General features: G+C 45.8%; 1 protein-coding gene across 1 annotated transcript in view; it reads left to right on the top strand.

The window, feature by feature from the left end:
• The first annotated feature begins 1225 nt into the window (after positions 1 to 1225).
• The window catches only part of LMX1B (LIM homeobox transcription factor 1 beta), a 229504-nt gene continuing 207244 nt past the window's right edge, over positions 1226 to 23485 (top strand). Inside the window, exons 1-2 of the mRNA XM_084821254.1 lie at positions 1226 to 1373; positions 3493 to 3679. Coding sequence (XP_084677380.1) covers positions 1235 to 1373; positions 3493 to 3679 — 326 coding nt within the window. The 5' untranslated portion in view covers positions 1226 to 1234. The remainder of the gene's footprint in view (positions 1374 to 3492; positions 3680 to 23485) is intronic.

Here is a 23485-nt window from a genome sequence, read left to right as displayed (position 1 = left end):
GACGACCCTTACAGAGAAGGAGAGAGAAGCAGGGGTACCTACCTGCAGGGCGTGAAGCTCGCCGGCCGGCCGGCCTTCCAAAGCTCCTTCTTGGGCCCGGTGGGCACTTGGGCGCAGAGTCCCTTTGCCTAGGGTAGATGACACCATCGCGTCCTTTCCTTCCCCCCACTTTCCAGCCAGCCACTGTCTAAATAGTTCCTTCCTTCTACCAATTTGCAAATCCGTGCTATTTACCTACCTACCTGTCTGTACATCCCCCCCATCTCTCCCTCTTGACCGTTTGCCAGTCTCTTTCGCCTTTCCTCCGTTTCTTTTCACAACTAATCTGCAAATCTTTTCTTTCTTCCTTTCTTTTTTCCCCCGGTCCCATTTCTAAATCTAACTGTTCAAATACGCCAGCACCCCAACGGTCCCCACTTTATCCTTCCACTACAGACTCGTTACCTGGGAAAACTCTGACTCTCATCTGCACCTGGCCGTGTCGCTTTTGTCAAGATCCGAAAAGGCGGGGGGGTGCCTTGTCTTCCCCTCCCCTCTTCCTCCCTCCCTCCCCCCCTCCCCTCCCCTCCCCTCCCCTCTTCACTTATTTATTTATATCTCTGTTTCTCTCTGCTTTTCTCTCTTTCTCCCTCTATTCTCCCCCCCCCTTTTTTTTTTCTTCTTTTTTTGAGCGTAAGCGACGGCACTATTTGACATCGAAGAAACCGCCTCACCGCGGCGCAGCGATATTAGGAGCACCAATTGGGAGTTCAAATGTCAGCAAGTTTTTTTTTTTTTCCTTTTTGGAAAAAGGAGGGGGAGGGGGAGAGGCGGCTGCCGCCGGGGTGGGTGTGTTCCTCCGCCGCAGTTTTCCGCCGCTTCTAAACGGAGCGACTCCTGGCTCGGGACTCTTGGATGGCACTTTGGCGCGGGAGCGCTCCGGGGGAGAGAGCTTCTGCTCGCGGTTGCATGCCGTGCCGGACAGCCCCCTGCTTCGGGGAGGGCCTGGCCGCCCCCTCCGGCTCGAGAGGGGCTCGGGAGGCACCCTCTAGCCAGCAGGTGACCCTGCCCGCTGCCCCGCCGTCGGGTCGCGATGCGGTGACCTCCGATGGACGCCCGGCTCGCCTCGCCTCCTGGCTTTGCGGCGGCGCTCGCCTCCTCTACCGGCCACTTCCAGCTGCTCCGCGGCCCTGATCCCGGCCGGAGTGGGCACTAATCGCCTCCCCCTTCCCCTCCACAGACAGCCTTCCCCCCCATGGACGTTGCGACGGGGCCCGAGTCGCTGGAAAGCTGTTTTAACAGGAGCTCCACCGACTGTTCCAAGATGTTGGACGGGATTAAAATGGAGGATCACCCACTGAGATCGGGGCCGGCAACTTTAGGTGTCCTACTGGGTGAGCGTGTCTTCTTTCTTAGCCTCCCCCACCCCAACTTACTCCTTTCTTTTCTTTCTCTCTCTCTTGCATGTTCTTTAAATCTCATCCAGACATGGAATCTCGCATGGCCCCGATCCTGAGCGCTTTCTAGCTCTATCTCCAATCGTTAGGACTTGATTCCTAAGGAAATGCGGCTAGGGCAACTGACAGCGCTTGGGATCAATAGGCTGGATTGAGTCCTGGAAATGCTTTCACGCCCAAAATTCTGCCAAGGCATTCGTTTGCGATAAGGTTGAGGGAAAGGTTCGGTTTGCAGTGGTGACACCATCCAGCTTGGTAACTTCTTTTTGTTTTTTAATTGGCGAACTCGAAACAAAATCTTTCTTGAACAATCTGGGCTTTCATTCCTATCTCCCATCCTGGATCACCCACCCACCCACCTACCCACCCACCCCAGCATGCATGTACGTGTGTTTAAAAGGCTCGAGTTTGTTGCAACAGGAACAGTATATACACGCTGCAAAACTTTGAGCCCAAGCCATTGCGAGCGGCCAACTTCAAGGAACTGGAGTGGTGGGGAAGCATTTCAGGTTCCTTTTAAGCCTCCTTTGCCAACACGCCCAGCTGAATAACCTCTATAAATCGAAAGATACGCGTGCAGTTTTGTCCACGTCAGAATGTGAGCCCCATTTATGCCCACAAAATAAATCATGTTCCAATATAGATTGGTTATTTGCTACGCACACGCACAAACACAAACCCTATAAGTAGATTAATTTACACACACACACAGCAAAATTGCCCCCTCCTTCCAGAAATGTTCCAGAACACATTCAATTTAAGTGCGTCGTTTTGGAAGCTGGAGAAAGTATTTTTTATTCGCCTCTCCCTTGAAATGTCAGGTTTACTTGCGTTTTCAAACAGTTATTGGATCACTCCTGCTGCGACTGGCCCTCAAATGGACCTGAGGCGAGTTCAACGCTTCAGGAAAAGGGTGGCCTCCTTGTCCCCTTACATTTCAAGACAACATGGCCTTCCATTTTTGTAGATTCCTCCCCCCCTTTTTTTTTTTAATTTGTGGGTGTTTAATATCTATCTACAAATTGACGGCTTCATGATGTAGTCAATGAAAAATTCTGCCCCCATAAGCAAGCCCATTATTCTTTAAGGTGCTACAAGAATCTGTAGCTAATGCCCCCCCCCCCACACACACACACACGAATAACACATTCCTATACACTTATCAAAGAGATCCAGTCAGTATATCAGATGAGGATGTGTCTTCATTGAATATCTCTTATCTGGGGAGACCTTCGATCGTGGGACTTGGACATATGCATATCATGGGACTTGGATTTGATCCCATAGACATCTCTCTCTCTCTCTCTCTCTCTCACACACACACACACACACACGTGAATAGTAATTAATAACGATAGATATAGGGCATCCCAGCTCCTTTTGTAATGGTGAAGCAAGCTGGAGTATAATGGGAGCTCAGAACTGTGGGTTAACTGCAAAGATCCACGCACGTGCCTTTATGGTCATTCAACGGAGCTTTACATTAGTGAACAAATGAGGTGCATAATAAAAGTGTGTGTGCAAACCCAGCTATTTGGAAATGGTGGATGATGAGTATGGTGGTGATGAAATTCAGCCTCCTTTCTGCACAATCCTCTACACTTCACTCTGGATCAGGCAAGCCATGTGCCGCTTGACTTTGGAGCGAACAGAACCCGCCAATCGTAGCGCCCAGTTCTGTAGATCGTTCCGGGGCTGTCTCACCCCCGCCTAGGTAGGCTGCAAACCCCAGGGCACACTTCCTTGAGAGTAAGGCTGGCTGAACTCAGTGGCTCTTACTCCTGAGGAAACCAGTACCTTTCTCCGGCTCCTGCGGATTCGGAACACAGTGGCTCCCAAATAGTGAGTTAAAGGAGGCTGTAGCGATCTGGAGAAGCGCCACCTCCTGTGCGAGTCCTCTCTTGGCTGTGTGAATGCCAGCTGAATAACGGAGAAGATTGCTGAAATAAATGGTCCTTTGCAATTGCCGTCCTTGTGAGTGTTTTTCCCCCTTTTTTCCTTCACATTCTCTCTCTCTCTCTCTCTGCCTGCTGCCTCTTCTTCTCTCGTTCCTCAGGGTCAGACTGTCAGCACCAGGCCGTCTGCGAGGGCTGCCAGCGGCCCATCTCTGACCGCTTCCTGATGCGCGTCAACGAATCCTCATGGCATGAAGAGTGTTTGCAGTGCGCCGTATGTCAACAGGCTCTGACCACCAGCTGCTACTTCCGGGATCGCAAACTCTACTGCAAGCAAGACTACCAACAGTAAGGAAACACACACACACACACACACACACACCAAACCCCTTCTTTCTTTTTCTCCCCACCCCCCAAAAAGATGCTCCAAATCTGGCTCGGTCTCGCCTCGCCACGTAGCGAGTACAGAGGCCACGGTTCCGCGCCACGCGCTGAAAGCGAACCCACGTGTTCTGTGCGCAGGACTCAGCCCGATCCAGTCTTATGTATGGTTGTGTTCGGTCTGGGCTGGAAGAACTGTTCAGCTTTTCGGGATCAGCAATTCCGCAGGGGGAGGCTGTGGAAGAGAAAGGCAAGCGATCAAGATCAAAGGGCTGCCCTGCCCTTTGATTCTTTAGATCCCATTGTTACGTCACCGGTAGAAGTTCTATTGTTGCGTCACAGGGGCGAGTCCTTCCTCGTGTGTATCTAGGAAAGCGAGGCGCACGCAGGTTTTTCTTGCTCTCGAGTAGCTAGGTGCGTGGGCTGGAGCCGGGTGGGTGGCTGTAAGTGGTCTGAATCCGGACTCGATTCGCTCGTGTAAGAATTCGTAGGGTGTGAAAGCGGTTCACGTTTTTTAGATCCAAAATGGTTTGACTCCGAAGTGAACCCCGTGGCAACACGGGCTTACTTTCCAGCGAACTCCCTCAAAACCAATGAGATGTTCACGCACGTTTCCAAAACTGAAAACGTTTCATCGTCGGTAAAAAAAATATGCGTTTTTAAAATTCATCTTAACCGAGTCCCCCGCTCCCTCCTTGTCTTCGTTTAATTGATTGGAACTTGAAGTATCCATTCATGTCACTGGAATTTAATTTCTCCCCATCCTCTGCGTGTTTCCTTGGGAGTAAATCCCTCTCAATTCGATGCGGTTTACTTCTGAGTAAACCTGCCTGCGCTTATTTCTTTATAATGCCATTTCCCAAGGAAATTACCTGTAATCATTCAACCAACTTTCCTGAATTACTGTTAATATTCCTGCGGCCCCTTTTAAAGATGGGATAGAAATATAAATGTCTACTTGTTTGTGTTGGAGAATGGAATAATATTTGTTTTCCGATTAGCGACTTTATTTTTAAATGTACATAACCAAGCAACACTTGCTCTTTTAAAAATTCCACAGCGGGAAATTCTATAACAGCAATTAAAAACCACCCGGTATTGCTAAGTTCCTTCCTTAAATAACAATACTGCTTTGATTGTGGGGGTGGGGATTCCAGTGTTTTAGGTTGTTGGTTCGATCGCTGCAATATTGGCTAAATACCTTTGGTGGGTACAGTGGAAGGAAAGATTGTAAATTGTTGGAAAGGGGTGGAGAGGGAATTCATCAAAACCCTTTTCAAAGGAAAAGAAAAAAGAAACCTGATTCATGTTGTTGTTAGAAGTAATTTAAAGAGGAGGAGGGTAAATTCTATTACGGGGGAGGTAAATATACATTATATATCATTCTGCTGATAAATCATGGTGGTATGTTATTGAAAGAAACTTCTGCCTTCAACAAAAATATAAAAACGGAGCAAATAAAGTGACGATTTTGGCTGCAATTATGTGGACACTTATCGGGGAGTTAACAGTGGAACGTGGATGTTTACTCTGTTTACTCGGAAGTATGGGCTGGAGGTTATGGGGGGGTAATTTGGAGGACCACTGAAGATTGGAGAGAAAGAAAAAGGCAACCCTATGTTTAGGCTTGGAGGCTTCTGAGTCTGAGGCCAGGAACTTAAATGTGTATGTGTTCACCAAGTCAGTTTCCTCCCCTTATAAGAGGGAGGTGAACACACAATACACCCCCTCTGAGATACATGGCAGAACAAAGGCCTACACAATTGGACATTAAAAAAGAAAACGAACCTCCCATATTTTATAGAACGTTACTGATGAATACACTATATTTAGAGCACAACCCTATCCATGTTTACTTGGAACTAAGTCCCACCGCGTTCAATGGGACTTACTCTCAGGTAAGTGTGCATAGGATTGCAGCCTTCGTTTCTTAATATTGTAGACTTTCCCCCCTCATTCCCTCTGATATCTAGAGTACCACCAGCCTCCAGAAGGCTGCAAATACTATGCACACTTAGTCAGGAGTAAGTCCCACTGAAGTCAGCGGGATTTGTTTGAAAGTCAATACCTCCCAAGCCGGATCCGCTTCACGGAAACCGACGAGGCTAAACCGGATTGAAAGGCCAACTGATTCGGAGTGTAGCCTTTGAGGAGGTTTTGCAGCAGCAGCAGCAGAAAGACTCCGATAGTTCGGAGCTGAATCCAGTTGATCTTCGTTGGTTTCAATCGGGCTGATCCTGTTTAAAATGATGTTGTTGTTGTCCATAATAATGATAAAATCCCCAAGCACTTCGACTGAAGTGGATCAGAATCCTGCTGAGGTGACTTCGGCAAAGAAACGAAACCCCGAACTGCGACGTTTATACTGCCCCCCCCCCCCATCGGCGCGCGTTTCGCTCTTCCAAGGTTAGAGAGAAAGCCCGGCAGGTTCCGCTAGGAAACCAGCCGGCTGCCTTGGGGCGCCTTCGGGGAAGGCGAGCCGCTACCAGGGCCGCTGGAGACGGCAGCCCCGGCTCCCGGCTTCGTTCCAGTCGCTGTGGTAGGCCCAGGAAACTCGGCCGCCTCCCTGCCCGAGAGCGGAGCCGCCGCGCTCCATCTCCTTTGCCGGCTGCGGAGACCCAAGAGAAGGGATGCAACCGAGAAAGCGAAGCCAGCTGTTTGGGGCGGCTCGCTTACTTCCCACCCAGACTCGACCCTTTCATCCTCTTTCCCCTTCTTCCCTCTCCCTATCCTGCCCTCTTCCTTTCATGTCGTTGCCTGTCGTTTCGTTTCTTTCTCTTTCTTCCCCCACTCTCCTTTCCCGTTTCCCTTCTCTTCCTTCTCTTTTTTCCTCTTTTCTGTTTGTTTTTATTTCCCATTTTTATTCTCCCCCCTCTCTTGTTCCCTTTTCGTCGACCTATGGGAAGGGGGGCAGGTCTGTAGCCAAGCCAGCCTAAAAGTTCGGGGGGGGGGGGCGCTAAAAAGTAGGGGGTAGGTCATCTGGTTTACAGGCCATTTAAAGACCGAATTCTGAACTTTTCAAATTTTGTTTGTTAAAAAAGAAAAAGAAAAAGGGGGGCAGAGAAAAAATAGGGGGAAGCCCCTCCAGCCCACCTCTGACTACAGGCCTGAAGGGTGGGGGGGAGGGAGAAACCTCAAACAAACCTCCCCCTCCCTATTCTGTCCCAGGCACCTAAAGTCGGGGCTGTTACCGGACTTGTGTCGCAAACCGCAATTGTGCCTGCCACCCGCCTGAGAAGGCGGGACCCATCTCTTGGGCCCGAAGGAGGGAGAGCCTCCCTCGATGGCTCCGGCCGGCCTCTCTCCCAAGTCCCCGAATGCACGTCGAGGAAACCGGGCCTTATTCCCCCCCACACACCGAAGAGAGGAGCGCGGCCAAGGCGGGGACCGGGGTCTCCCGCTACTGTTTCGCTGTAGCTCTCTTGCCATTGATCCTCGGGCGAGGCCGAAGCGGATTCCTTCCGAGGAGGCGCCTTGGAGCTCGAGCGCTGCCCCTTAGCGCGCAGGGCAGGCCCGAGAAGCGTTCTGACGGCGGCCTGGGAAGCCGAAGCCGACCAATTAATATAACGAAGACAGTCCAAGGACCGTAACCCAACCGAAGGCCTTCTAAGCACCCCACACAAGCCCGACTTAAAGTAGACCCATTGAAATGAATGGGACTTAAGGACTTCTGTTGGCTTTTACCCCAAGAACAGGAAAGAGGCGCTCGTTCGCTCAAGGGTGTTCCAACTTCCTGCGCTCCGAAGCGCCCTTGGAGAGGTCACCAAAGAGGCCGGGGGTCTGGGGGGGGGAGGGGAGGGGAGGGGAGGCCCCTCTTCTTCCGTCTCCATCCTCTGTCTGCCTCGGCGTAGCCGGGAAAGGGCCCGCGTCGGTCGCCCCGAGGAGAGTTTCTGGTGCCTCCTTCACCAAGCGAGTGCGGCAGAGGCGCGCGGCCGCCGCGCCTCTCCTGGGGAGCCGGGAGGGAGGCCGCGACGCCTTCCGCCCCGGGCTCGGTCGCTTCGGGCTTTTGAGGGCGAAGAGCCGCCGGGTCGGGGGAGGGATGGAAGCCAGGTGTCGGAGCAGGAGGGGGACGGGGTGTGGGTGTGTAGGGATGAGCCCAGAGAGGCCGCTGGGGCGAGGGAGCTACGGAGGCAGCCGTCGAGGCTGGCCGGCCCTACAAGAACAGAGCGGACTTAAAAAAAGGACTTAAAGGAATGGAGTATCTGGGGTTTTGGTGTCTGGGGGTGGGGGGTTTCTCCCAAGGCCAGGATTATGGCAAATCCCCCCCGCCCCAACACACGAACACACATTGTAGTCTGCTGGTTTTAGATATGTGAAGAAACGTGTTAGGCCAAAGAGATGACATTAGATTCTTATTGGATCAAAGCAGCTGGTTATGGTACAGCAGTTGTGTCCATTCGGAAATATATATGTACACACATATCATACATATGCTTTGCTCTCGAGGAGACAAAAAGGGGGAAGGCGACACACACACCCCGTTGGGGACAGGCACCTTCCCCATACAAGAGCCCCCCACACACACACACACGAGTGGCGAAGCTGTGTTCTAAATTCCCGTTAGAGTTGGCCCTTTCCCTTACACACCCACCCACACACCCATTGTCAAAAGAACTGGCGCAGAGAAACAGCTGGTGTCTCTCTGTGCGGAGAAAGAGCCAGCAACACTCGGCCAAAAAAGACCAGCGACGCCACCCCCACGTATGCCCTTCAGTAAACCCCGGGGGGGGGGGGGGTCCAGACGAGTTTTTTTTTTTTTTAAGTGTGAAATCTATCTGCCGCCCGAATTTTACCAAGGGCCCAGACTCCAGGCGCTTCCACTATTAACCCTCCACTTGTTTTCCCCACTCTTCCGCCGTTTTTCTTACCGGAAAAAAAATTACCTTACGGAGGGAATGACGGGATCGCAGCACAATGCCTTTTGTTCCCGGAGCGCTAGGTTCAACCCCCAGATCAAAACACACGGAATTAAAACCAATGTTGATTTCAAGCTTGCCTTGGCCTCGCTTTGAAATCTGTTGGGCGGAGGCGCTTAGCTGTCCAAGTGAAGTTGTCTTTAAGACTGATGCTTAAGGTGCTAGTCCTCGTGGTAGTAGCAATAAGGGTGGGATTGAAAAAAGCCTTCCAAACTGGCAAAAAAAAAAAAAAAAAAAAAGGACTTAAAGGAATGGAGTATCTGGAGTTTTGGTGTTTGGGGGTGGGGGGTTTCTCCCAAGGCCAGGATTATGGCAAATCCCCCCCCCCCAACACACAAACACACATTGTAGTCTGCTGGTTTTAGATATGTGAAGAAAAGTGTTAGGCCAAAGAGATGACATTAGATTCTTATTGGATCAAAGCAGCTGGTTATGGTACAGCAGTTGTGTCCAGTCGTAAATATATATGTACACACATATCATACATATGCTTCACTGTCCAGGGTGAGGGTTATTTAGATTGCAGTGCTACCCATTGGGGATTACTTCTGAGTAGGCATGCATAGGATTGCACTGTTTGCACAGGCCTCCAGAGCAGACAGGGTTAGTATTAAATCCCATTGCAATACGCATTATACCATTTCAAGAGTGACATTTCAGCTTTTCAGTGCAGGCAGTCAAAAGTTTGTGCATGTCTAGGGGAGGGGGGAGAGAGGGGGAAATCAGTGAGGACCAAAGGCCCACTCTTGGCTGTTTCCCAAACTGTTGTGTATTTTTACGGATGTGTGCTGTGATTTTTGATTTGTGTGTTTGTTTGTTTTTGAATATCTCATGAGATCTTTATTGATAATCAGAGCATAGCAAGGTCCATTTTTAGAAAGAAAGAAAGAGCAAGCAGAAGGGGGTTGTATTTTGGATGTTCATACTTAGCACTAAGCTGACTTAATTGTTTTATAATAACAACAGTCACAATCGTGTGCAGGATTAGTGAAGTGGGCAGAGATCTCAAAGCTCCTAAGAATAAATTGCATGTGGTCTGAAGTGTACATGCGGAGAGAGACATTATCTCCCCTTCCCCCCCCCCCGCCGCCCCTTTAACAGCACCCTCGGCTTCTTCTCTCTATACGTTAAGGATCTTAATTCAACTACAAATAGTTGGAAAGACCTGGGAGCTGGGATTCTTCAAATACAATGCAGATATTCATAAATAATGAGAAAACAAGGGGTGTGTGTAGTCAATGGTTGTCCCCTTGTGTGTTTTGATGGACAGAAAGGTTCTGTCACTGCATCCTTTTAAAATAATGAGTATCTCCTAGAAACCTATAACCTTCATCTCATAGTTGGCCTCCTGCTCACTGCTGTACCATCCTCTTCAGTTTGTCTCCCCCACTGTCAAAACAAATTCAGACTGTGTATGCTCCTTGGGGCAGGGATCTCGTTGCTCTGTCATGTGCTGTGTATAGCGACAAAGCTATAATAATGCTAGCTGTTGTCTTTCTTGAAGAACCCACATCAGCTCCATACGCAATCTATATGTCAGTGCACTGATTTTTCTTTCCATTGGGTTTTGTTTTTGTTTTTTGGCTTGGGGCTGATTCTCTTCTCTCCCTTTTTTCCTCCCCCCCCCCTTTCTCCACTTCACGCTTGTCACTAAAATTTAGGACCCTCTTTGTGTCCAGAGTGGGGTAGAACATGGTCACTTCAATCGCCACGACATAATATGACTCCACAAGTAGTCTGGCAACTAACAAAAGGCAACATCTCTTGTTGTACATCACCCTTTTGTCTAACATTCAGGAGCTTTTCCAAAAGATCCTGAAGTGAAGCAGGGGGGGGGGCAGGGGGAGGAGAGAAACTATGTGCATTTCATAGCTACAGCCCCCAAATCCTGCACCATGGAAACCAGGGAGTAATTGGTAACAAGACATGCAGCGTATAAATATTGCTAGGGTTGTAACTCCAGCCTCTGAATGGTTGGGGATTAATGTTCCTTTATCTCACAGTGACACCCCAAATGTGTTATTTCAAATGGGGGCTTCTGCCCTCAGCCTGTAAGCTAAGGAAGGTTTATGCAGCATTGAAGTTTGGGCTTAAAAAGACATTTCCTATGGAGGGCGTCTCACTGGTTTCAGTGGGGTCAGGGTCTTTGAGAACTCCAGTGGAACGCTGCAGTCTTCAATAGAAAAGAGCTCTGGATGTCATGAAGAATTTCCCTGACCCATTCCTGCAGTAACCCACTCACTGGCAGGATGAACACTTGTATGCACCATCTAAATCATGTCCACCCGCATGGTAGTGAAGAGTTAGGAACTGTGCTATTATGCGTGTTAATGTTGTGCAATTTCTCTACCAGACTTATTTTGCCCTTTTGAATGCTCCTTTCCCAGGAAAGTCTTTAGAGCAGGAACACATCCATGGATATGCATAATCTTATGTGACTGAATCAGTTGCAAAGTTTGTATTCCAAGGTACCACTTCTGGAGAATTGCTAAGGGTTACTGCTTATTTTAATTTTGTCCTAATCTTGCTGTAATGTTTTGAATAATGAGAAATGTATCCTTGAGACTTCAAGCCCGTGCACACATTTCTAGGAGTAAGCCTTATTGAATTCAATGGCGCCTACTTCTGAGTAGGATTTCACACCCAGCGGGCTTCCATGTATTTTTGCTTGTTTGTCTTCTCGTTGTGTGGAGAAGAATATTCATTTTTGGAATGTGAAGTTCCGTGTACAATTAATAAACTTGAACTTCTGAATATTTCATTAAAATGTTTTTACTTTGAATAGCTGTCCTGGTGGGGGATAATGAAAGCTTCCATTTGTATATCGGTTCTTACTTTTTGTCCCCAAAATAGATCTTTGCATGGGAAAAGGTGGGATACAACGGGTTATCACTCTTCAAAATCAGCATAAAATATGAGATTTAAAAGTGGCTCAAAAAGGGGCAGGGGAGTATTGTGAAAATTCAAACAAAACAAAGCAACAGATCACATTTCTGTGGGGGAAATAGCTGTAAACTTTACTAAGTAATCAACTATAGCTTTTAAGTAGTTGAGTACGTGTGTGTGTGGGGGGGGTAAATTTGAAGTGGTGAGGCTTGAGTTAAAGGTTCAATAGTGTGGAGGTTTGTTGTTTTTTCTAAATAGCTATTTTGGGTCTGGTGTGTTACTGTAAGAGCAGGAAAAAGAGAGAGAGAGAGAGAGAGAGAGAGAGAGAGAGAGAGAGAGAGAGAATCATAGCTGGTCTTTCCTTCCAACAGTGGAACTAAAGTGGTAACTTTTGTTGCAAGTTGGCTCAAATGTCTTGCAGTATGGCAAAACAATATCCTCTATTGAGGTCAGGATAACGTGTGAATTTATTTATGTACAGTTGAGTTGAGTTCAATTTTATTTTGATATTAGCCATAGGCTACAATAGAAATGCAGGATACAATGCATAAAATTGTTGAAGAATGTAGTCAGTACCTTACAGATGGTTCAAATGGACAGAGAGGAGGCAAATATTGAAATGATGAATTAATTAATTTTAAAGGCAGGTGACGATTCAACTGAAAAAGCTTCGATTAAAATCCAATCCAATAGGTGTCTATGTATATCCACATATAACTACTGACATTCATCAATTTCAGATGTTCACCATATTTATATAAATACTTCCAGTGAATCCCCAAAATTGGTGAGTGTCAGCAATTACATGTCAATGAAAATGGCAGATGAACAGTGCATTCTGATGAACATTTACTTGGAATTAAGTCTTACTGCATTCAATGTGGCTTTCTCCCTGTGTTTTAGGATTGCAGCCTAAATTTCTGAACATCTGAAATACTCCAGTGATTCTTCAGAACTGCCTGTGTCGGTTCATAATATTCCCAGTAGTATGTAAAAAAAATTTTTTTTTAAGGGATGTATATTCTTGGACATTCACAAAATTCATCAGATGAAACGTTCGCACATGACGGTGTTTACCACGCTTTGGATATGTGGCCCTCTAACAATATATTACAACGCACGTTCAAAATGTAGTGAATGATCACATTGTGTGTGTGTTTGCGTGTATATAAAACAACATATTCCGTTATATAATGCAAACCATTCACCATCCAGACAAGGACAGCAGTAAGTTAAGGTCTCTTCAGATATTATCAAAACTTTTCTGATTGGATACAGTAGCATTGGCAGGAAGGGGGGCTTCGTGGAATGGGATCCAAGGCTGAGGAAGAATAAAAAGATATCAACATGCTGGCCTTTTGTTCAGTCGCAGCACCTCACTTGACATGACAAGGTGACCTGCTGTGTCTGCTCCTTCAGTCGGACAGCAGAAAATACCAGTGGGAGAGAGGGTGAAGGGGGCGGTGAAACGACACAGTAAATCCACCTCCCCCCAAAGTTCTTAATTTCAAAAATGCAGTCACCAATTAAATATATTTTCTGAAGTCCCACCACCTCTCCTTTCTCACCACCACCTTAGTAACAGGGTTTGGTTCATATATATAATAAAGAACCCATGGCATTAGACTTTAAAATGGTACACATGCATTCATATTTCTTCTTACGTTCACATTGGAAGTTTGGGGGAAAGGACGTTCCAGAAATCCCAGTGTCTTTTTAGAACTAGCTGTGAGCTTTCTATTTACTAGAACTAAGTGTAAGTTTAAACCTACTTGAGCATGCAAGTGCGTGTGTGTGCCTGAAATTTTCTATTAAATTGGGAGAGTTGCATCCCTCATCTCGCCATGTCCCTTGCTGTTTTGCACTCAGCCAGAAATGTGCTTACTTGGAAGTGAGGTTGAAAAATATAAGCATCTGAAATGCACCATTGGGTAATTCAGAGTAATCAGTGGTGTTAGGTGGTGGATTGTGGCCTGTTAAATTGCCTTAACACAATTTTCAGAACTGCTTTTTGTGATTTAAGATGATGTACAGATAAGTGTGTTATGTTAATTCCATGGCTGCAAGCTTAAACGGTAGATCAGTCAACTAAAGCTGGAGTTGATTAACTGGTCAAGATGGCCAGTCTTAAGTGGCGAAGACAAATTTCCACTGAAATCAAGGGGACTTGTTTTGGCATATGGTTATGAGAAGGACTGGTGCATGAGGTCCCTTTCTGCACCATGGATATGGATTTAAGTTCTGCTGAAACCAACAGGGTTCACAACCATATCTAGAACAAGTTGTGAGAATATACCCTGTCGGACTAGAGGCAGAGTTAAGGCTTTGCATCTAATCAGGTTTAATGGTGCCCATAGGCTGAGAAAAGCGTTAGCAGCACACATTGAATTAAAAGTAGGCTCCACTGAAATGGATGGGTTAAAATTATATATTAATATGCTTAAGATCAGGCAGGGGACATAGTTATCTTGAATCCCATATGAGAAAAACTCAAATTTAAAACTCCTATGTTTTAAAAGTAATTGTTCAGTTCCTGCCCTCCCCCACCAGTTTTTAATAAGATAAAAAAATAGAAGCCTTTTATTTTTCCTGTGCAATAAAGCAACCACACATTGTATTTCTCCAAATGACTGGGGAATAATCATTGCAACTGCAATTCTGTGCATGCTTGCTAGGGAGTAAAGTACCACTGCACTTAGCAAAGAAACATATTTAGGATCACACTGTAAATAAGCTGGAAGAAAGCCAAGTTTTCCAACTAGGGAAGCATGTTGGCCTACAGATCCTGGAATCCATAAAGTTTTCTGCTGGAATGATGTTGCTCCACCTGGATAATTTTAAGAGAGGTGAGAAAAAAAATACTTTTTTTTTTTTTTAAAGGGGGGCACAAAATGAAACTTTCTTGAATGGGTTCCTTTGCAAAATAATGAAGCAGGTTATTGGGAGCTGTTCGGAATGCTGGCGAATGGAATGCAGGTGGCGAGATCAAAGGTGTATGAAAAATACAATTTATCACCCAAATTTCACTCCCACATCTGTGAGATTCTCAGATAGTATCAATCCCAGATCAAGGGCTTCTGCGCACAGCGCCTTGAATCCAGTGGCAGAGGTGGCAAGCGAAATATGTGTGTTCTGCTGTTGGCTGTGGGGTGGCTTGCGCTCACCAAACGCTGCCTTCCCTAGCTGATGGCGGTGGTGTACACCATGTTGTTGGATCAACTGTTGGTTGTTGGGCTGAGACATCATGGCTGCATCTTGTTCTTAGCAAGCTACAATCATGCTTAGAGGAAAATCAGTGGAAGCAAGACATAATTTACGAAGCAGTAGCTACCTCCAGGGAAGCAGCGGGGAATGCATGGCCTTCCTGATGATGTTGGACAACAACTCCGATCAGCCTGAGCCACCACTGCCACTGGTGAGTGATGATGGGAATTGCAGTCCAACAGCATCTAGGGGGCCACATGTTCCCCATCCCTGCTCTAGGAACTGGCCACTCTGTTGGTGTTGTTCAGTCGTTCAGTTGTGTCCAACTCTTCGTGACCCCATGGACCAGAGCACGCCAGGCCTTCCTGTCCTCCGGTCTCTCCCAGAGTGTGCTAAAGTCCATATTCATTGCATTGGTGATGCTGTCTAGCCATCTCATCCTCTGCCGTCCCCTTCTCCTTTTGCCTTCAATCTTTCCCAGCATCAGGGTCTTTTCCAGGGAGTTCTCTCTTCGCATTAGGTGGCCAAAATATTTGAGCTTCAGCTTCAGTATCTGTCCTTCCAATGAGCACTCAGGGTTGATTTCCTTTAGGATGGACTGATTGGACCTCCTTGCAGTCCAGGGGACTTGTAAGAGTCTTCTCCAGCACCACAGTTCGAATGCATCAATTCTTCAGTGCTCGGCCTTCCTTACAGTCCAGCTGTCACAGCCATACATTACTACTGGGAAAACCATAGCTTTGATTAGACGGACCTTTGTCGGCAAGGTGATGTCTCTGCTTCCTACTATGCTGTCTAGGTGTGCCATAGCTTTCCTCCCAAGGAGCAAGCGTCTTTTAATGTCATGGCTACAGTCACCGTCTGCGGTGATCTTGGAGCCCAAGAAAGTAAAATCTGTCACTGCTTCCATTTCTTCCCCTTCTATATGCCAGGAAGTGATGGGGCCAGATGCCATGATCTTAGTTTTTTTAATGTTGAGTTTCAAACCAGCTTTTGCACTCTCACTTTCACCCTCAACAAGGGGCTCTTTAGATCCTATTCGCTTTCTGCCATTAGGGTGGTATTGTCTGCGTATCTGAGGTTGTTGATAATTCTCCCGGCAATCTTAATTCTGAGCTGTGATTCATCCAACCCAGTGTTTCTCATGACTGGCCACTCTGTACCCACTGTTAAAATTAACTGACTTGGGTACAACTGTTTTTAAAACTTGTGTGTAAATTCCCAGACACTCACACAAATGTTCTGGGGCCCTCAAAAGCTTTGTGGTACTGTACTTAATCCTAATAAAAGATATTAAATGATAGTTACTTTTGGAGAGAAAGAAATATTTCTAATGGGCCAATAATGACTCAACTTGCAGTTTTTGACAAATTCACACAGGCATCGTTTAACACACTGGCCCTGTTCAGACATCACGCTAAGCCATGATAATTAGGAGTTTTGAGCTAACCATGTCGGCTTAGCATGATGTCTGAACAGGCATCTGTCCTAGCCATGGTAGTTTATTAACCACAGATTAACCATGTTCACTAACCAGTTGCTGCAAGATGGCTATTGGGCTCTACCATGGCTTAGCATGATGTCTGAACAGCCTCTGTGGTTAATTGACAGCTGCCATAGAGCTTTGTGGCAAGAGTGGCCAAAGAAGGAGTAGCTGTCAAGCACCAAAATGGCCGGCGGCACCAAGCACCAAAATGGCCGACAGTGCAAAGGCTGCTGGGATGTGTGGTGCCCCATCTGGAGGACTGCAGGTCCCTGTGAGAGGGAGGGTGGTTAAAGAATGATTAGTCTAACCATGTTGTGGAACATCATTACCTGTTCATGTGACAGTAGCATTTGCAGTGGTTAGCGGTAACCACCATGCACCATGCTTAGCCTAACCACCCTTCCCCAACATGCATCTGAACAGGGCCTTGATCACAGATATTCCTGATACTATGCTACTTGGAAGTAAGTCCCACTTTGGTCAATGGGCTTTAATTCTGCACACAGGTTTGCAGCCGAAATGGGCTACCAATCTGTTTTCTTTCCTTTTCACAGTGAAATAAATGTGTACGTTATGAAAACTTCAATATGGATGTCTTTTTGAGAAAGTGAATGAGCCATGAGAATTTCCATTTTGTAAACCAAAGCTACCACCCCTTTCAAGAAGCAAAGATAATCTCTGGTCTTTTCTTTTTCTTTCCCTCTTACCAAAACACCCTAAAACCAAAACAGTGGTGTGTGTGTGTATGGGTGTGTGTGTGTGTTTAAGTATGGCCTTAATCATCACTCTCTCATCAGCTGCCCCTAGCTGATTCATTGATCAGTTGATATGTGCATCACCAATATTGTTCATGAGAACATGCATGCTCTTAGTAATGGAAGCAGTTTTGTATAAACACTTTGTGATATGGGCTGAAGTTGTTGTTTTTATTTGCTTGCTCAGGCCACGACTCACATGAAACCTACCTACTTTCAGAAGAGTCCCTTTGGTTTCTCTAACTCAGGAGTCGGCAGAAGGTAGACTGCAATCTGCTGGTTCCTCTCCAGTTGATTTCAAGTAGATTGGCATGCATTTCTGACTCCCAGGTTTTTTAGAATAGCAGCAAAAAAAATTAAAAAATTAAAAATTAAAAATCACACACACACACACACCAGCCCTAAATTATACTGCTGAAATGATGAAAACATGGGGGTAAGCAGGAGTGGAATTTTGCAGAGAAGGAGCTCCATTGGTACTGGTATATGAAACAAATTCCTGGGCTCAGAATGCTTTAAGTCTAATGTATGCCTTTTACACCTGGCTAGAACCCAGGCTTCTAATAAGCAAGGTAGATCCCACAAAATATTGAAATCTCCCCACCGCATTCTAACTGGTTGTTGGATTCTAGCTGCAATTTTCTCTTTTCTCTTGCCACTCATGATTCTGGAAGACCTTCTATGGAAATTAGATTTGCTCAAGTCCCTAGCAGGCCTTCACTCTACATCAGGGGTGGGCAACTTGTGGCTTCCATTGGCCCTAGCTAGCATAGCCAGTTGTGATGGTTCATGGAAGCTGTAGGCCAAAACATGAGTAATACAATTGGGATTGGATTACTAGGCTGTACTCCCAATAGACTCCAGTTTTAATGGATGTATTGTAGGATAGTGAACCAATTTTTGGAGTAAGTTGATTGATTGTGGCTTTTGAAATGCAGGCAGCATCGGTGATGCCAGTTGGGTTTCCAGAGCCAGAACACTGAAATCCTAGCTCAGCCTAATTTCTTGCTTGCTTTCGAGGGAGTTGGCTGTAAAAGCGTAACAACCCGATCTGTAAACCCTCCAGGCTGTAACTACAGGCAGGGAAGGGCTGGTCTCCTCAAGGATCCTCCAATCTGCCTTCTCCAATGTTTAGCTTTCACTTTTTGCAAAAAAGAAAGTAAGCCTTTAGCTCTCTCCCCCCCCCCCCCCCCGAGATATAAAGGGAAATGTACAGGCATTCTTCTACCTAGACTCTCTTAGCCAGGGCCGGCTCTACGGTTAGACAATGTAAGGCAGGGATCTCATGTGGCAGATGTTGCTGGTTGGGGAGCAGTAGTGAGAGGTCGGAAGACAGAGCTCAGTATGCCATGTGGTGCACCCTGCACACTAGGTGTCCTCTGTTACAGAGGACAGTCCCCTATTTAAAGGTGTCCTCTATATCCTCTCCAGCTCTGGTTTAAAGATAAAGAAGCATAAGAACAGTTGCCCATCAACAGTTAGTAGGCTGAACAGGCAAACACACAGGTCACATAGCCTTCCACACCATGATAAGATGTACCGTATTTCTATTTCAATTGTAATAATGATGTATCAATGTGCACCTATGGCTATACATTAGCATATGAAATTATTAGGCAAATTGCTGACCTCTTTTTCAGTGATGGGTGTCCTCTCTTTTGTTGTCAGTTGAGAAGTGGCCACCCTACCTAAATTAGCCTGCTGCCCTCAGGTGCAGTGGAAGACGCAGGCCTGTCACCAGTGTTAAAGTAAGACTCATACGCCAGTCTGGTCAGCTTTTGTACATGGAACAGGAGGGTGGTGCCATCTTGCTCTTTGTTTCAGGCAGCAAAATATCTTGCTCTTAGTCATTGCTCTCCTCCAGTATTTTTGGCCATGGGCCCACAAACCAGTTAAGCCAGAATCCTTGGTTGTCTCGTCTTTCTGATGTTCTGATTCTGAGTATGCCAATATCTCAGGCAAACGTTGTTATAATTGATGGTTTTGTACCTCCGAATTAGGTTATTTGGTGATCCAAACAACACCAGAAAATCAGGGGTGTAGCTAGTCCTGGACTTCGCAGGTAAAATCCAGGGCCATGCAGCCCAGCCTCAGCCCCACCCCAGTAATTCAGTTTTGTTCCTGTAGTCATGATGGTGTGACGAGTCTAAAATGCAAAACTGCACATGCACAGAGTATTTTTTTAAAAAGTGTTATTATCATCAGGATTGGCAAACAGTTTTGTTTGCTGTTGTTGTTCTGACATATCAGGAATGTAGAAACAGATGTAAAGCATGGATTGGCAGAGGGAGGGGAAGAACAATGTTAGTTGTGTCTTTCACCACTGAAGTAATGCACATGGCTGTCTAAAGGGGGTCTCTGCCAGACCGTTATGTCTAGGGTCTAAAATTACCTAACTGCACCCCTGCAGAAAATGGTTTATGCATTGGTCTGTCTGATATGCAAGACTGGGAGATAATTTGAGAGGGCATGTTAAAGTTGTTGTTGTTTTCTCCAGCCTTTGCTTCATGCAAAACTCTTGGAGGGAGAGAACTGGGAATAAGGAAAACGAGATGTTGCCATTCTAATAATGCCCAGTGCAGGTTTTGTTGTTTTCCTTCGATACACAGGGCAAGCTGACTTTCAGCAGCATCACAGGCATGCCAAAGTGTCACAGACAGGAAGCTGATGATGCTTGTGCGTTCATAATGCTGATCCTGTAATGGAGTCTCCTCTGCCTTCTTCTTTCCCTGCTGTACTTACTTGGCAATAAATGAGGAGGTGTGATTTAGGTCAGGAAAACCACATGGGTATGGGGTTAGGGACACAGTTACCCCACCCCTCAGTGCAGCTGCACCAATCAAATTCATGGCTGTCAGGAGATGGATCACAGATCTGCTTACATTGCATCTGTTTTAGCCCATTAGTAAAGTGATGCTAAGTTTCCCTTAAAAGTTGGGAAGGTTTTTTTTTTTAAGAGAAAGTTTTAATCTCCCAATGGGTCCACTTGCATATATTTTCAGAATGCAGTAGCAAGGACGTTTGTGCCAGCCAGAATTACCACAGATGTTTTGGACTCCAACACCCATCAGCCCCAGCCAGCTTGGGCAGTGGCCCAGTGGTCAAGAAAGCTAGGAGTTGTCATCCATAAAATCTGAAGGGCACCCAGTTGGAAAAAGCTGCATTACACTAATTCTGTATGGGCTATGCTGTTTGCCTGTATGTTTCTGGGCCCAATTAAAGTTTGGGTCTTGGCCTTAAAAGACATAAACAGTTAGGATCAGGGACAGCTTACACCCACATCAGCCAGCTCAAATGTTGAGATCAGTGTCTGAGGCCCTGCTCTCTGGCTCATTAGTAAGACTTTAGATCAAGCCTTCCCCAAACTGGGTCCTTCCAGATTTTTTGGGATTACAACCCCATCAACCCTGATTATCAGCCCTGCTGGCTGGGGCTAGTGGAAACTGTAGTCCTAAACATCTGGATATATCCAGGTTGGGGGAGGCTGCATTAGATACAGCCTTCTTGGTAGTGTCCCCGCATTCCTCTCCCAGGAAATAATGTATGGCCCCATCATTGTTGACTCTTAAGAGAGCCCTCAAGGCATTTTTATGTCAATCCACTTTTTATTAACTTCTGCATTTTGATTGGTTGTTGATGCTCTTTCTAAAGGGGGCATAGTGTGGTTTTAAACTATGGTTTCTATAGTATTATATTTTTGTTATGAATTTTCTTGTACCCCACCTTGTAAGGGCCGTGTGCCTTGAAAGGCATTGCGGAAAAGAGGAAATGCATAACCAAAAAAGAAAAGAGGACAAAAGAGGGGATACAGAATTACACAAAATGTGCATATACTAATTTGTATATATCACTGGAGGTTTGTTTATTTATTTAAAAACATGTATGTCCTGTCTTTCCTCTTGGGAGCTCAAGGTGGCTGACAAGAACAATTTAACAATGCAAAATACCCTTACTACCCAGAACAGAAACCACTAAACATGAAAAGATGAAAGCAGCAGAAGATTAAAACCACAACAGCAGTCAATCTCTCCCTCCCTCCCTCCCTCCCTCCCTCTCTCTCTCTCTCTCCCCTAACACCAGAGTATTTATATCTATCTATCATCTATTCTATCTATCTAAATGTTTTGGCTTCCGCCCTCATCAGTAGCTGTGCTGTTAACTGGGTATCAGGAGTGGCACTTCGGAATGCCTGGAGATGAACCTCCCTTAGGAGAAAAAACAGGTATGATTGGCGTAATGCTTACGAATTGTCCTCCAGATTAAGACCATTTGGACTAAGAGTTCTGAGACTTTAGTTCCAGAAATCTTCCCTTTTGTCAAGCATATCAGGGTCTTTTGTTTGTTCTATTGGCATCAACTGTAAATCCAAGAGACTTTATGCAAGAAAGTTGAAATGTCTTGCAACAGTTTTTTGGTAAGAATCTCAGATTTGTGGTTACCAAATCTTGTTCTTACGTACTGTAGGTCCACTGTAGTTTCCCCTACATATTGCATACGACATCTTTTTCTTTTCTTTTTTTACATTCAGTTAAATATACCACATAAGTAGAAGTGCTAAAATTGTGCTAAGAATCTAAGTGCAGAATTCACTTGGAATTGGACAACAACTCCCATAATTCCTCACTACTGGCTCTGCTGGCTGGGATTAAAGGGAGTTGTAGTCCAAAACATCTGGGGGGTACTATGTTCCCTTCTGCTGCAGTAATCCAGTGCATGTGGCACACAGGAAATAGTTCAAGGGATGTGTGATGCTATGCTCCCTTTTGCCTGGGCCTTTAGTTTATAGGAAGTATAATTTTTTCATGTGTCATTGAAGAACAGCACAAAGGGAAAAGCAGTGTGCCTGGATGGCTTTGCTAAATCCTTTTCTGATTGTGTTTAAACCTGTAGTGTTCTCTCGTTCTCACTCTCGCTCTCGCTCTCCCCCTCACACACACACACACACACACAGGCAGTGTGTGTCAAAGTCTTCTCTCCCTACTGTCCCCAGAGTTTTATTTTGAAATGAAGTTAAAAGCAGAAGCAACAAAAAAGAAAAGAAAAAGTGACTAGTGGAGGTGGCTGGCTCCAATTTCAGTGGTACTGTGCATCCATTCTGGGTTTCAGTCAGAACCAGCCAGAACTCTAAAGGAGCTATCCAAGGTGCTGAACCCTACCCCAATAGGTTCAGAACCTTGGACAACTCCTTTAGAGTTCTGGCTGGTAGCAAATTCTATAGTTTAAACCATTTGCTGGGTGAAGAAATACTTCTTTTGATCTGTCCCGAAACTGACACTGTCTAGCTTCATTGGATGACCCCAGATTCAGGAACTTTTAGTCTTGAGAAGGGAAGGTCAAGGGGAGACATGACTGAAAGCTGTCTTAAAGTATCTGTGAAGGTCTGCCACACCAACGATGGAGGAGACTTGTTCTCCATTGCTCCAGAGGGCACGACTAGAACCAGTGGGTGGAAACTGTAGGGAAGCAGATTTTGGCTAAACTTTTGGAGAAACGTATTAATGCTAAGAAGTGTTGGGCGGTGGAACAGACCCCCTCAGGAGGTGGTGGGCTCTTCTTCGCTGGACGTATTTAAGCAGAGGATGTATGGCCATCTGTCAGGGATGCTATAGTTGCAATATCCTTCATACAGCAGGCTGTGGACTAGATCACTTCCAATTCTAAGGCTTTTCTGCAAGGTCCTTTCCAGCTCTAAAATTCTAAGATGGTATTATTTCTGAACAGTCAATAACCATTTGCAGGACAACTGTATTTGTCTAGTTTACCAAAGAACAGACAACTTATCTGTTCTTTAAGACAGTGCAGTCTTTCAGACAGCCAAAATGTAGGTTGTATCTTCTTTTTTAAAAGAAATTTAGAAATATTATGAGAAATGACCAAAATCCTGCTCTTTTCTCTCTTCTTACTTTGCTTTTGTTTTGTTTTGTTAAAACCTTCAAAGAGGGTAGGGGTGGGGATAGTTTGATGAATCTTTCTGCAGTTTTTAATATGAATGGGCATAGAATTATGCACAAGATGACAAAACATCACTGTCACAGGAGACTTGGATGAATGAAAGAGTGTTTAAGTAAAATAATGAAAGACAGCAGTGATTTCTGAAGAGTGTAGGGAAGTAATATGTGTGAGGAAGAGAAGTCAGCAAATTACACTTAAAGCAGGATGTGTCATGGAGGATCTGCCACTCTGCTCTAGTGGAATCACCCCAGAATGAGCATTACAGTGCAATCCTATACGTGTCTACTCAGAAGTAAGGCCCATTGAATCCAATAGGGCTTACTCTTACCTGAATGGATATAAGACTGCAGCCTTAGACTCTTCTGGAATCTGATGGGCTTTGCTATGGGTCCAGAAGGATTTCTCAGTAGGGATGGGTGACAATTCCTCAGTAGGAATGGCTGATAATTTTTAAAGAACTCATCTGAATTTGAAAATCTTCATAAATGGAATAGAAAGAACTTGAGTTCAATAAAACTGAATGTGGGAGAAACCGAAACTGACAGATTCGTCTATCCAGGCAGAGGGCTTTGAG

Source organism: Heloderma suspectum, chromosome 14, assembly GCF_057233095.1.
Source record: "Heloderma suspectum isolate Gila_16-S chromosome 14, 16-S_ref, whole genome shotgun sequence".
Taxonomy (NCBI): domain Eukaryota; kingdom Metazoa; phylum Chordata; class Lepidosauria; order Squamata; family Helodermatidae; genus Heloderma; species Heloderma suspectum.
Note: the sequence above shows the minus strand (reverse complement) of the source record. Positions and strands in the feature narration are given on the sequence as shown.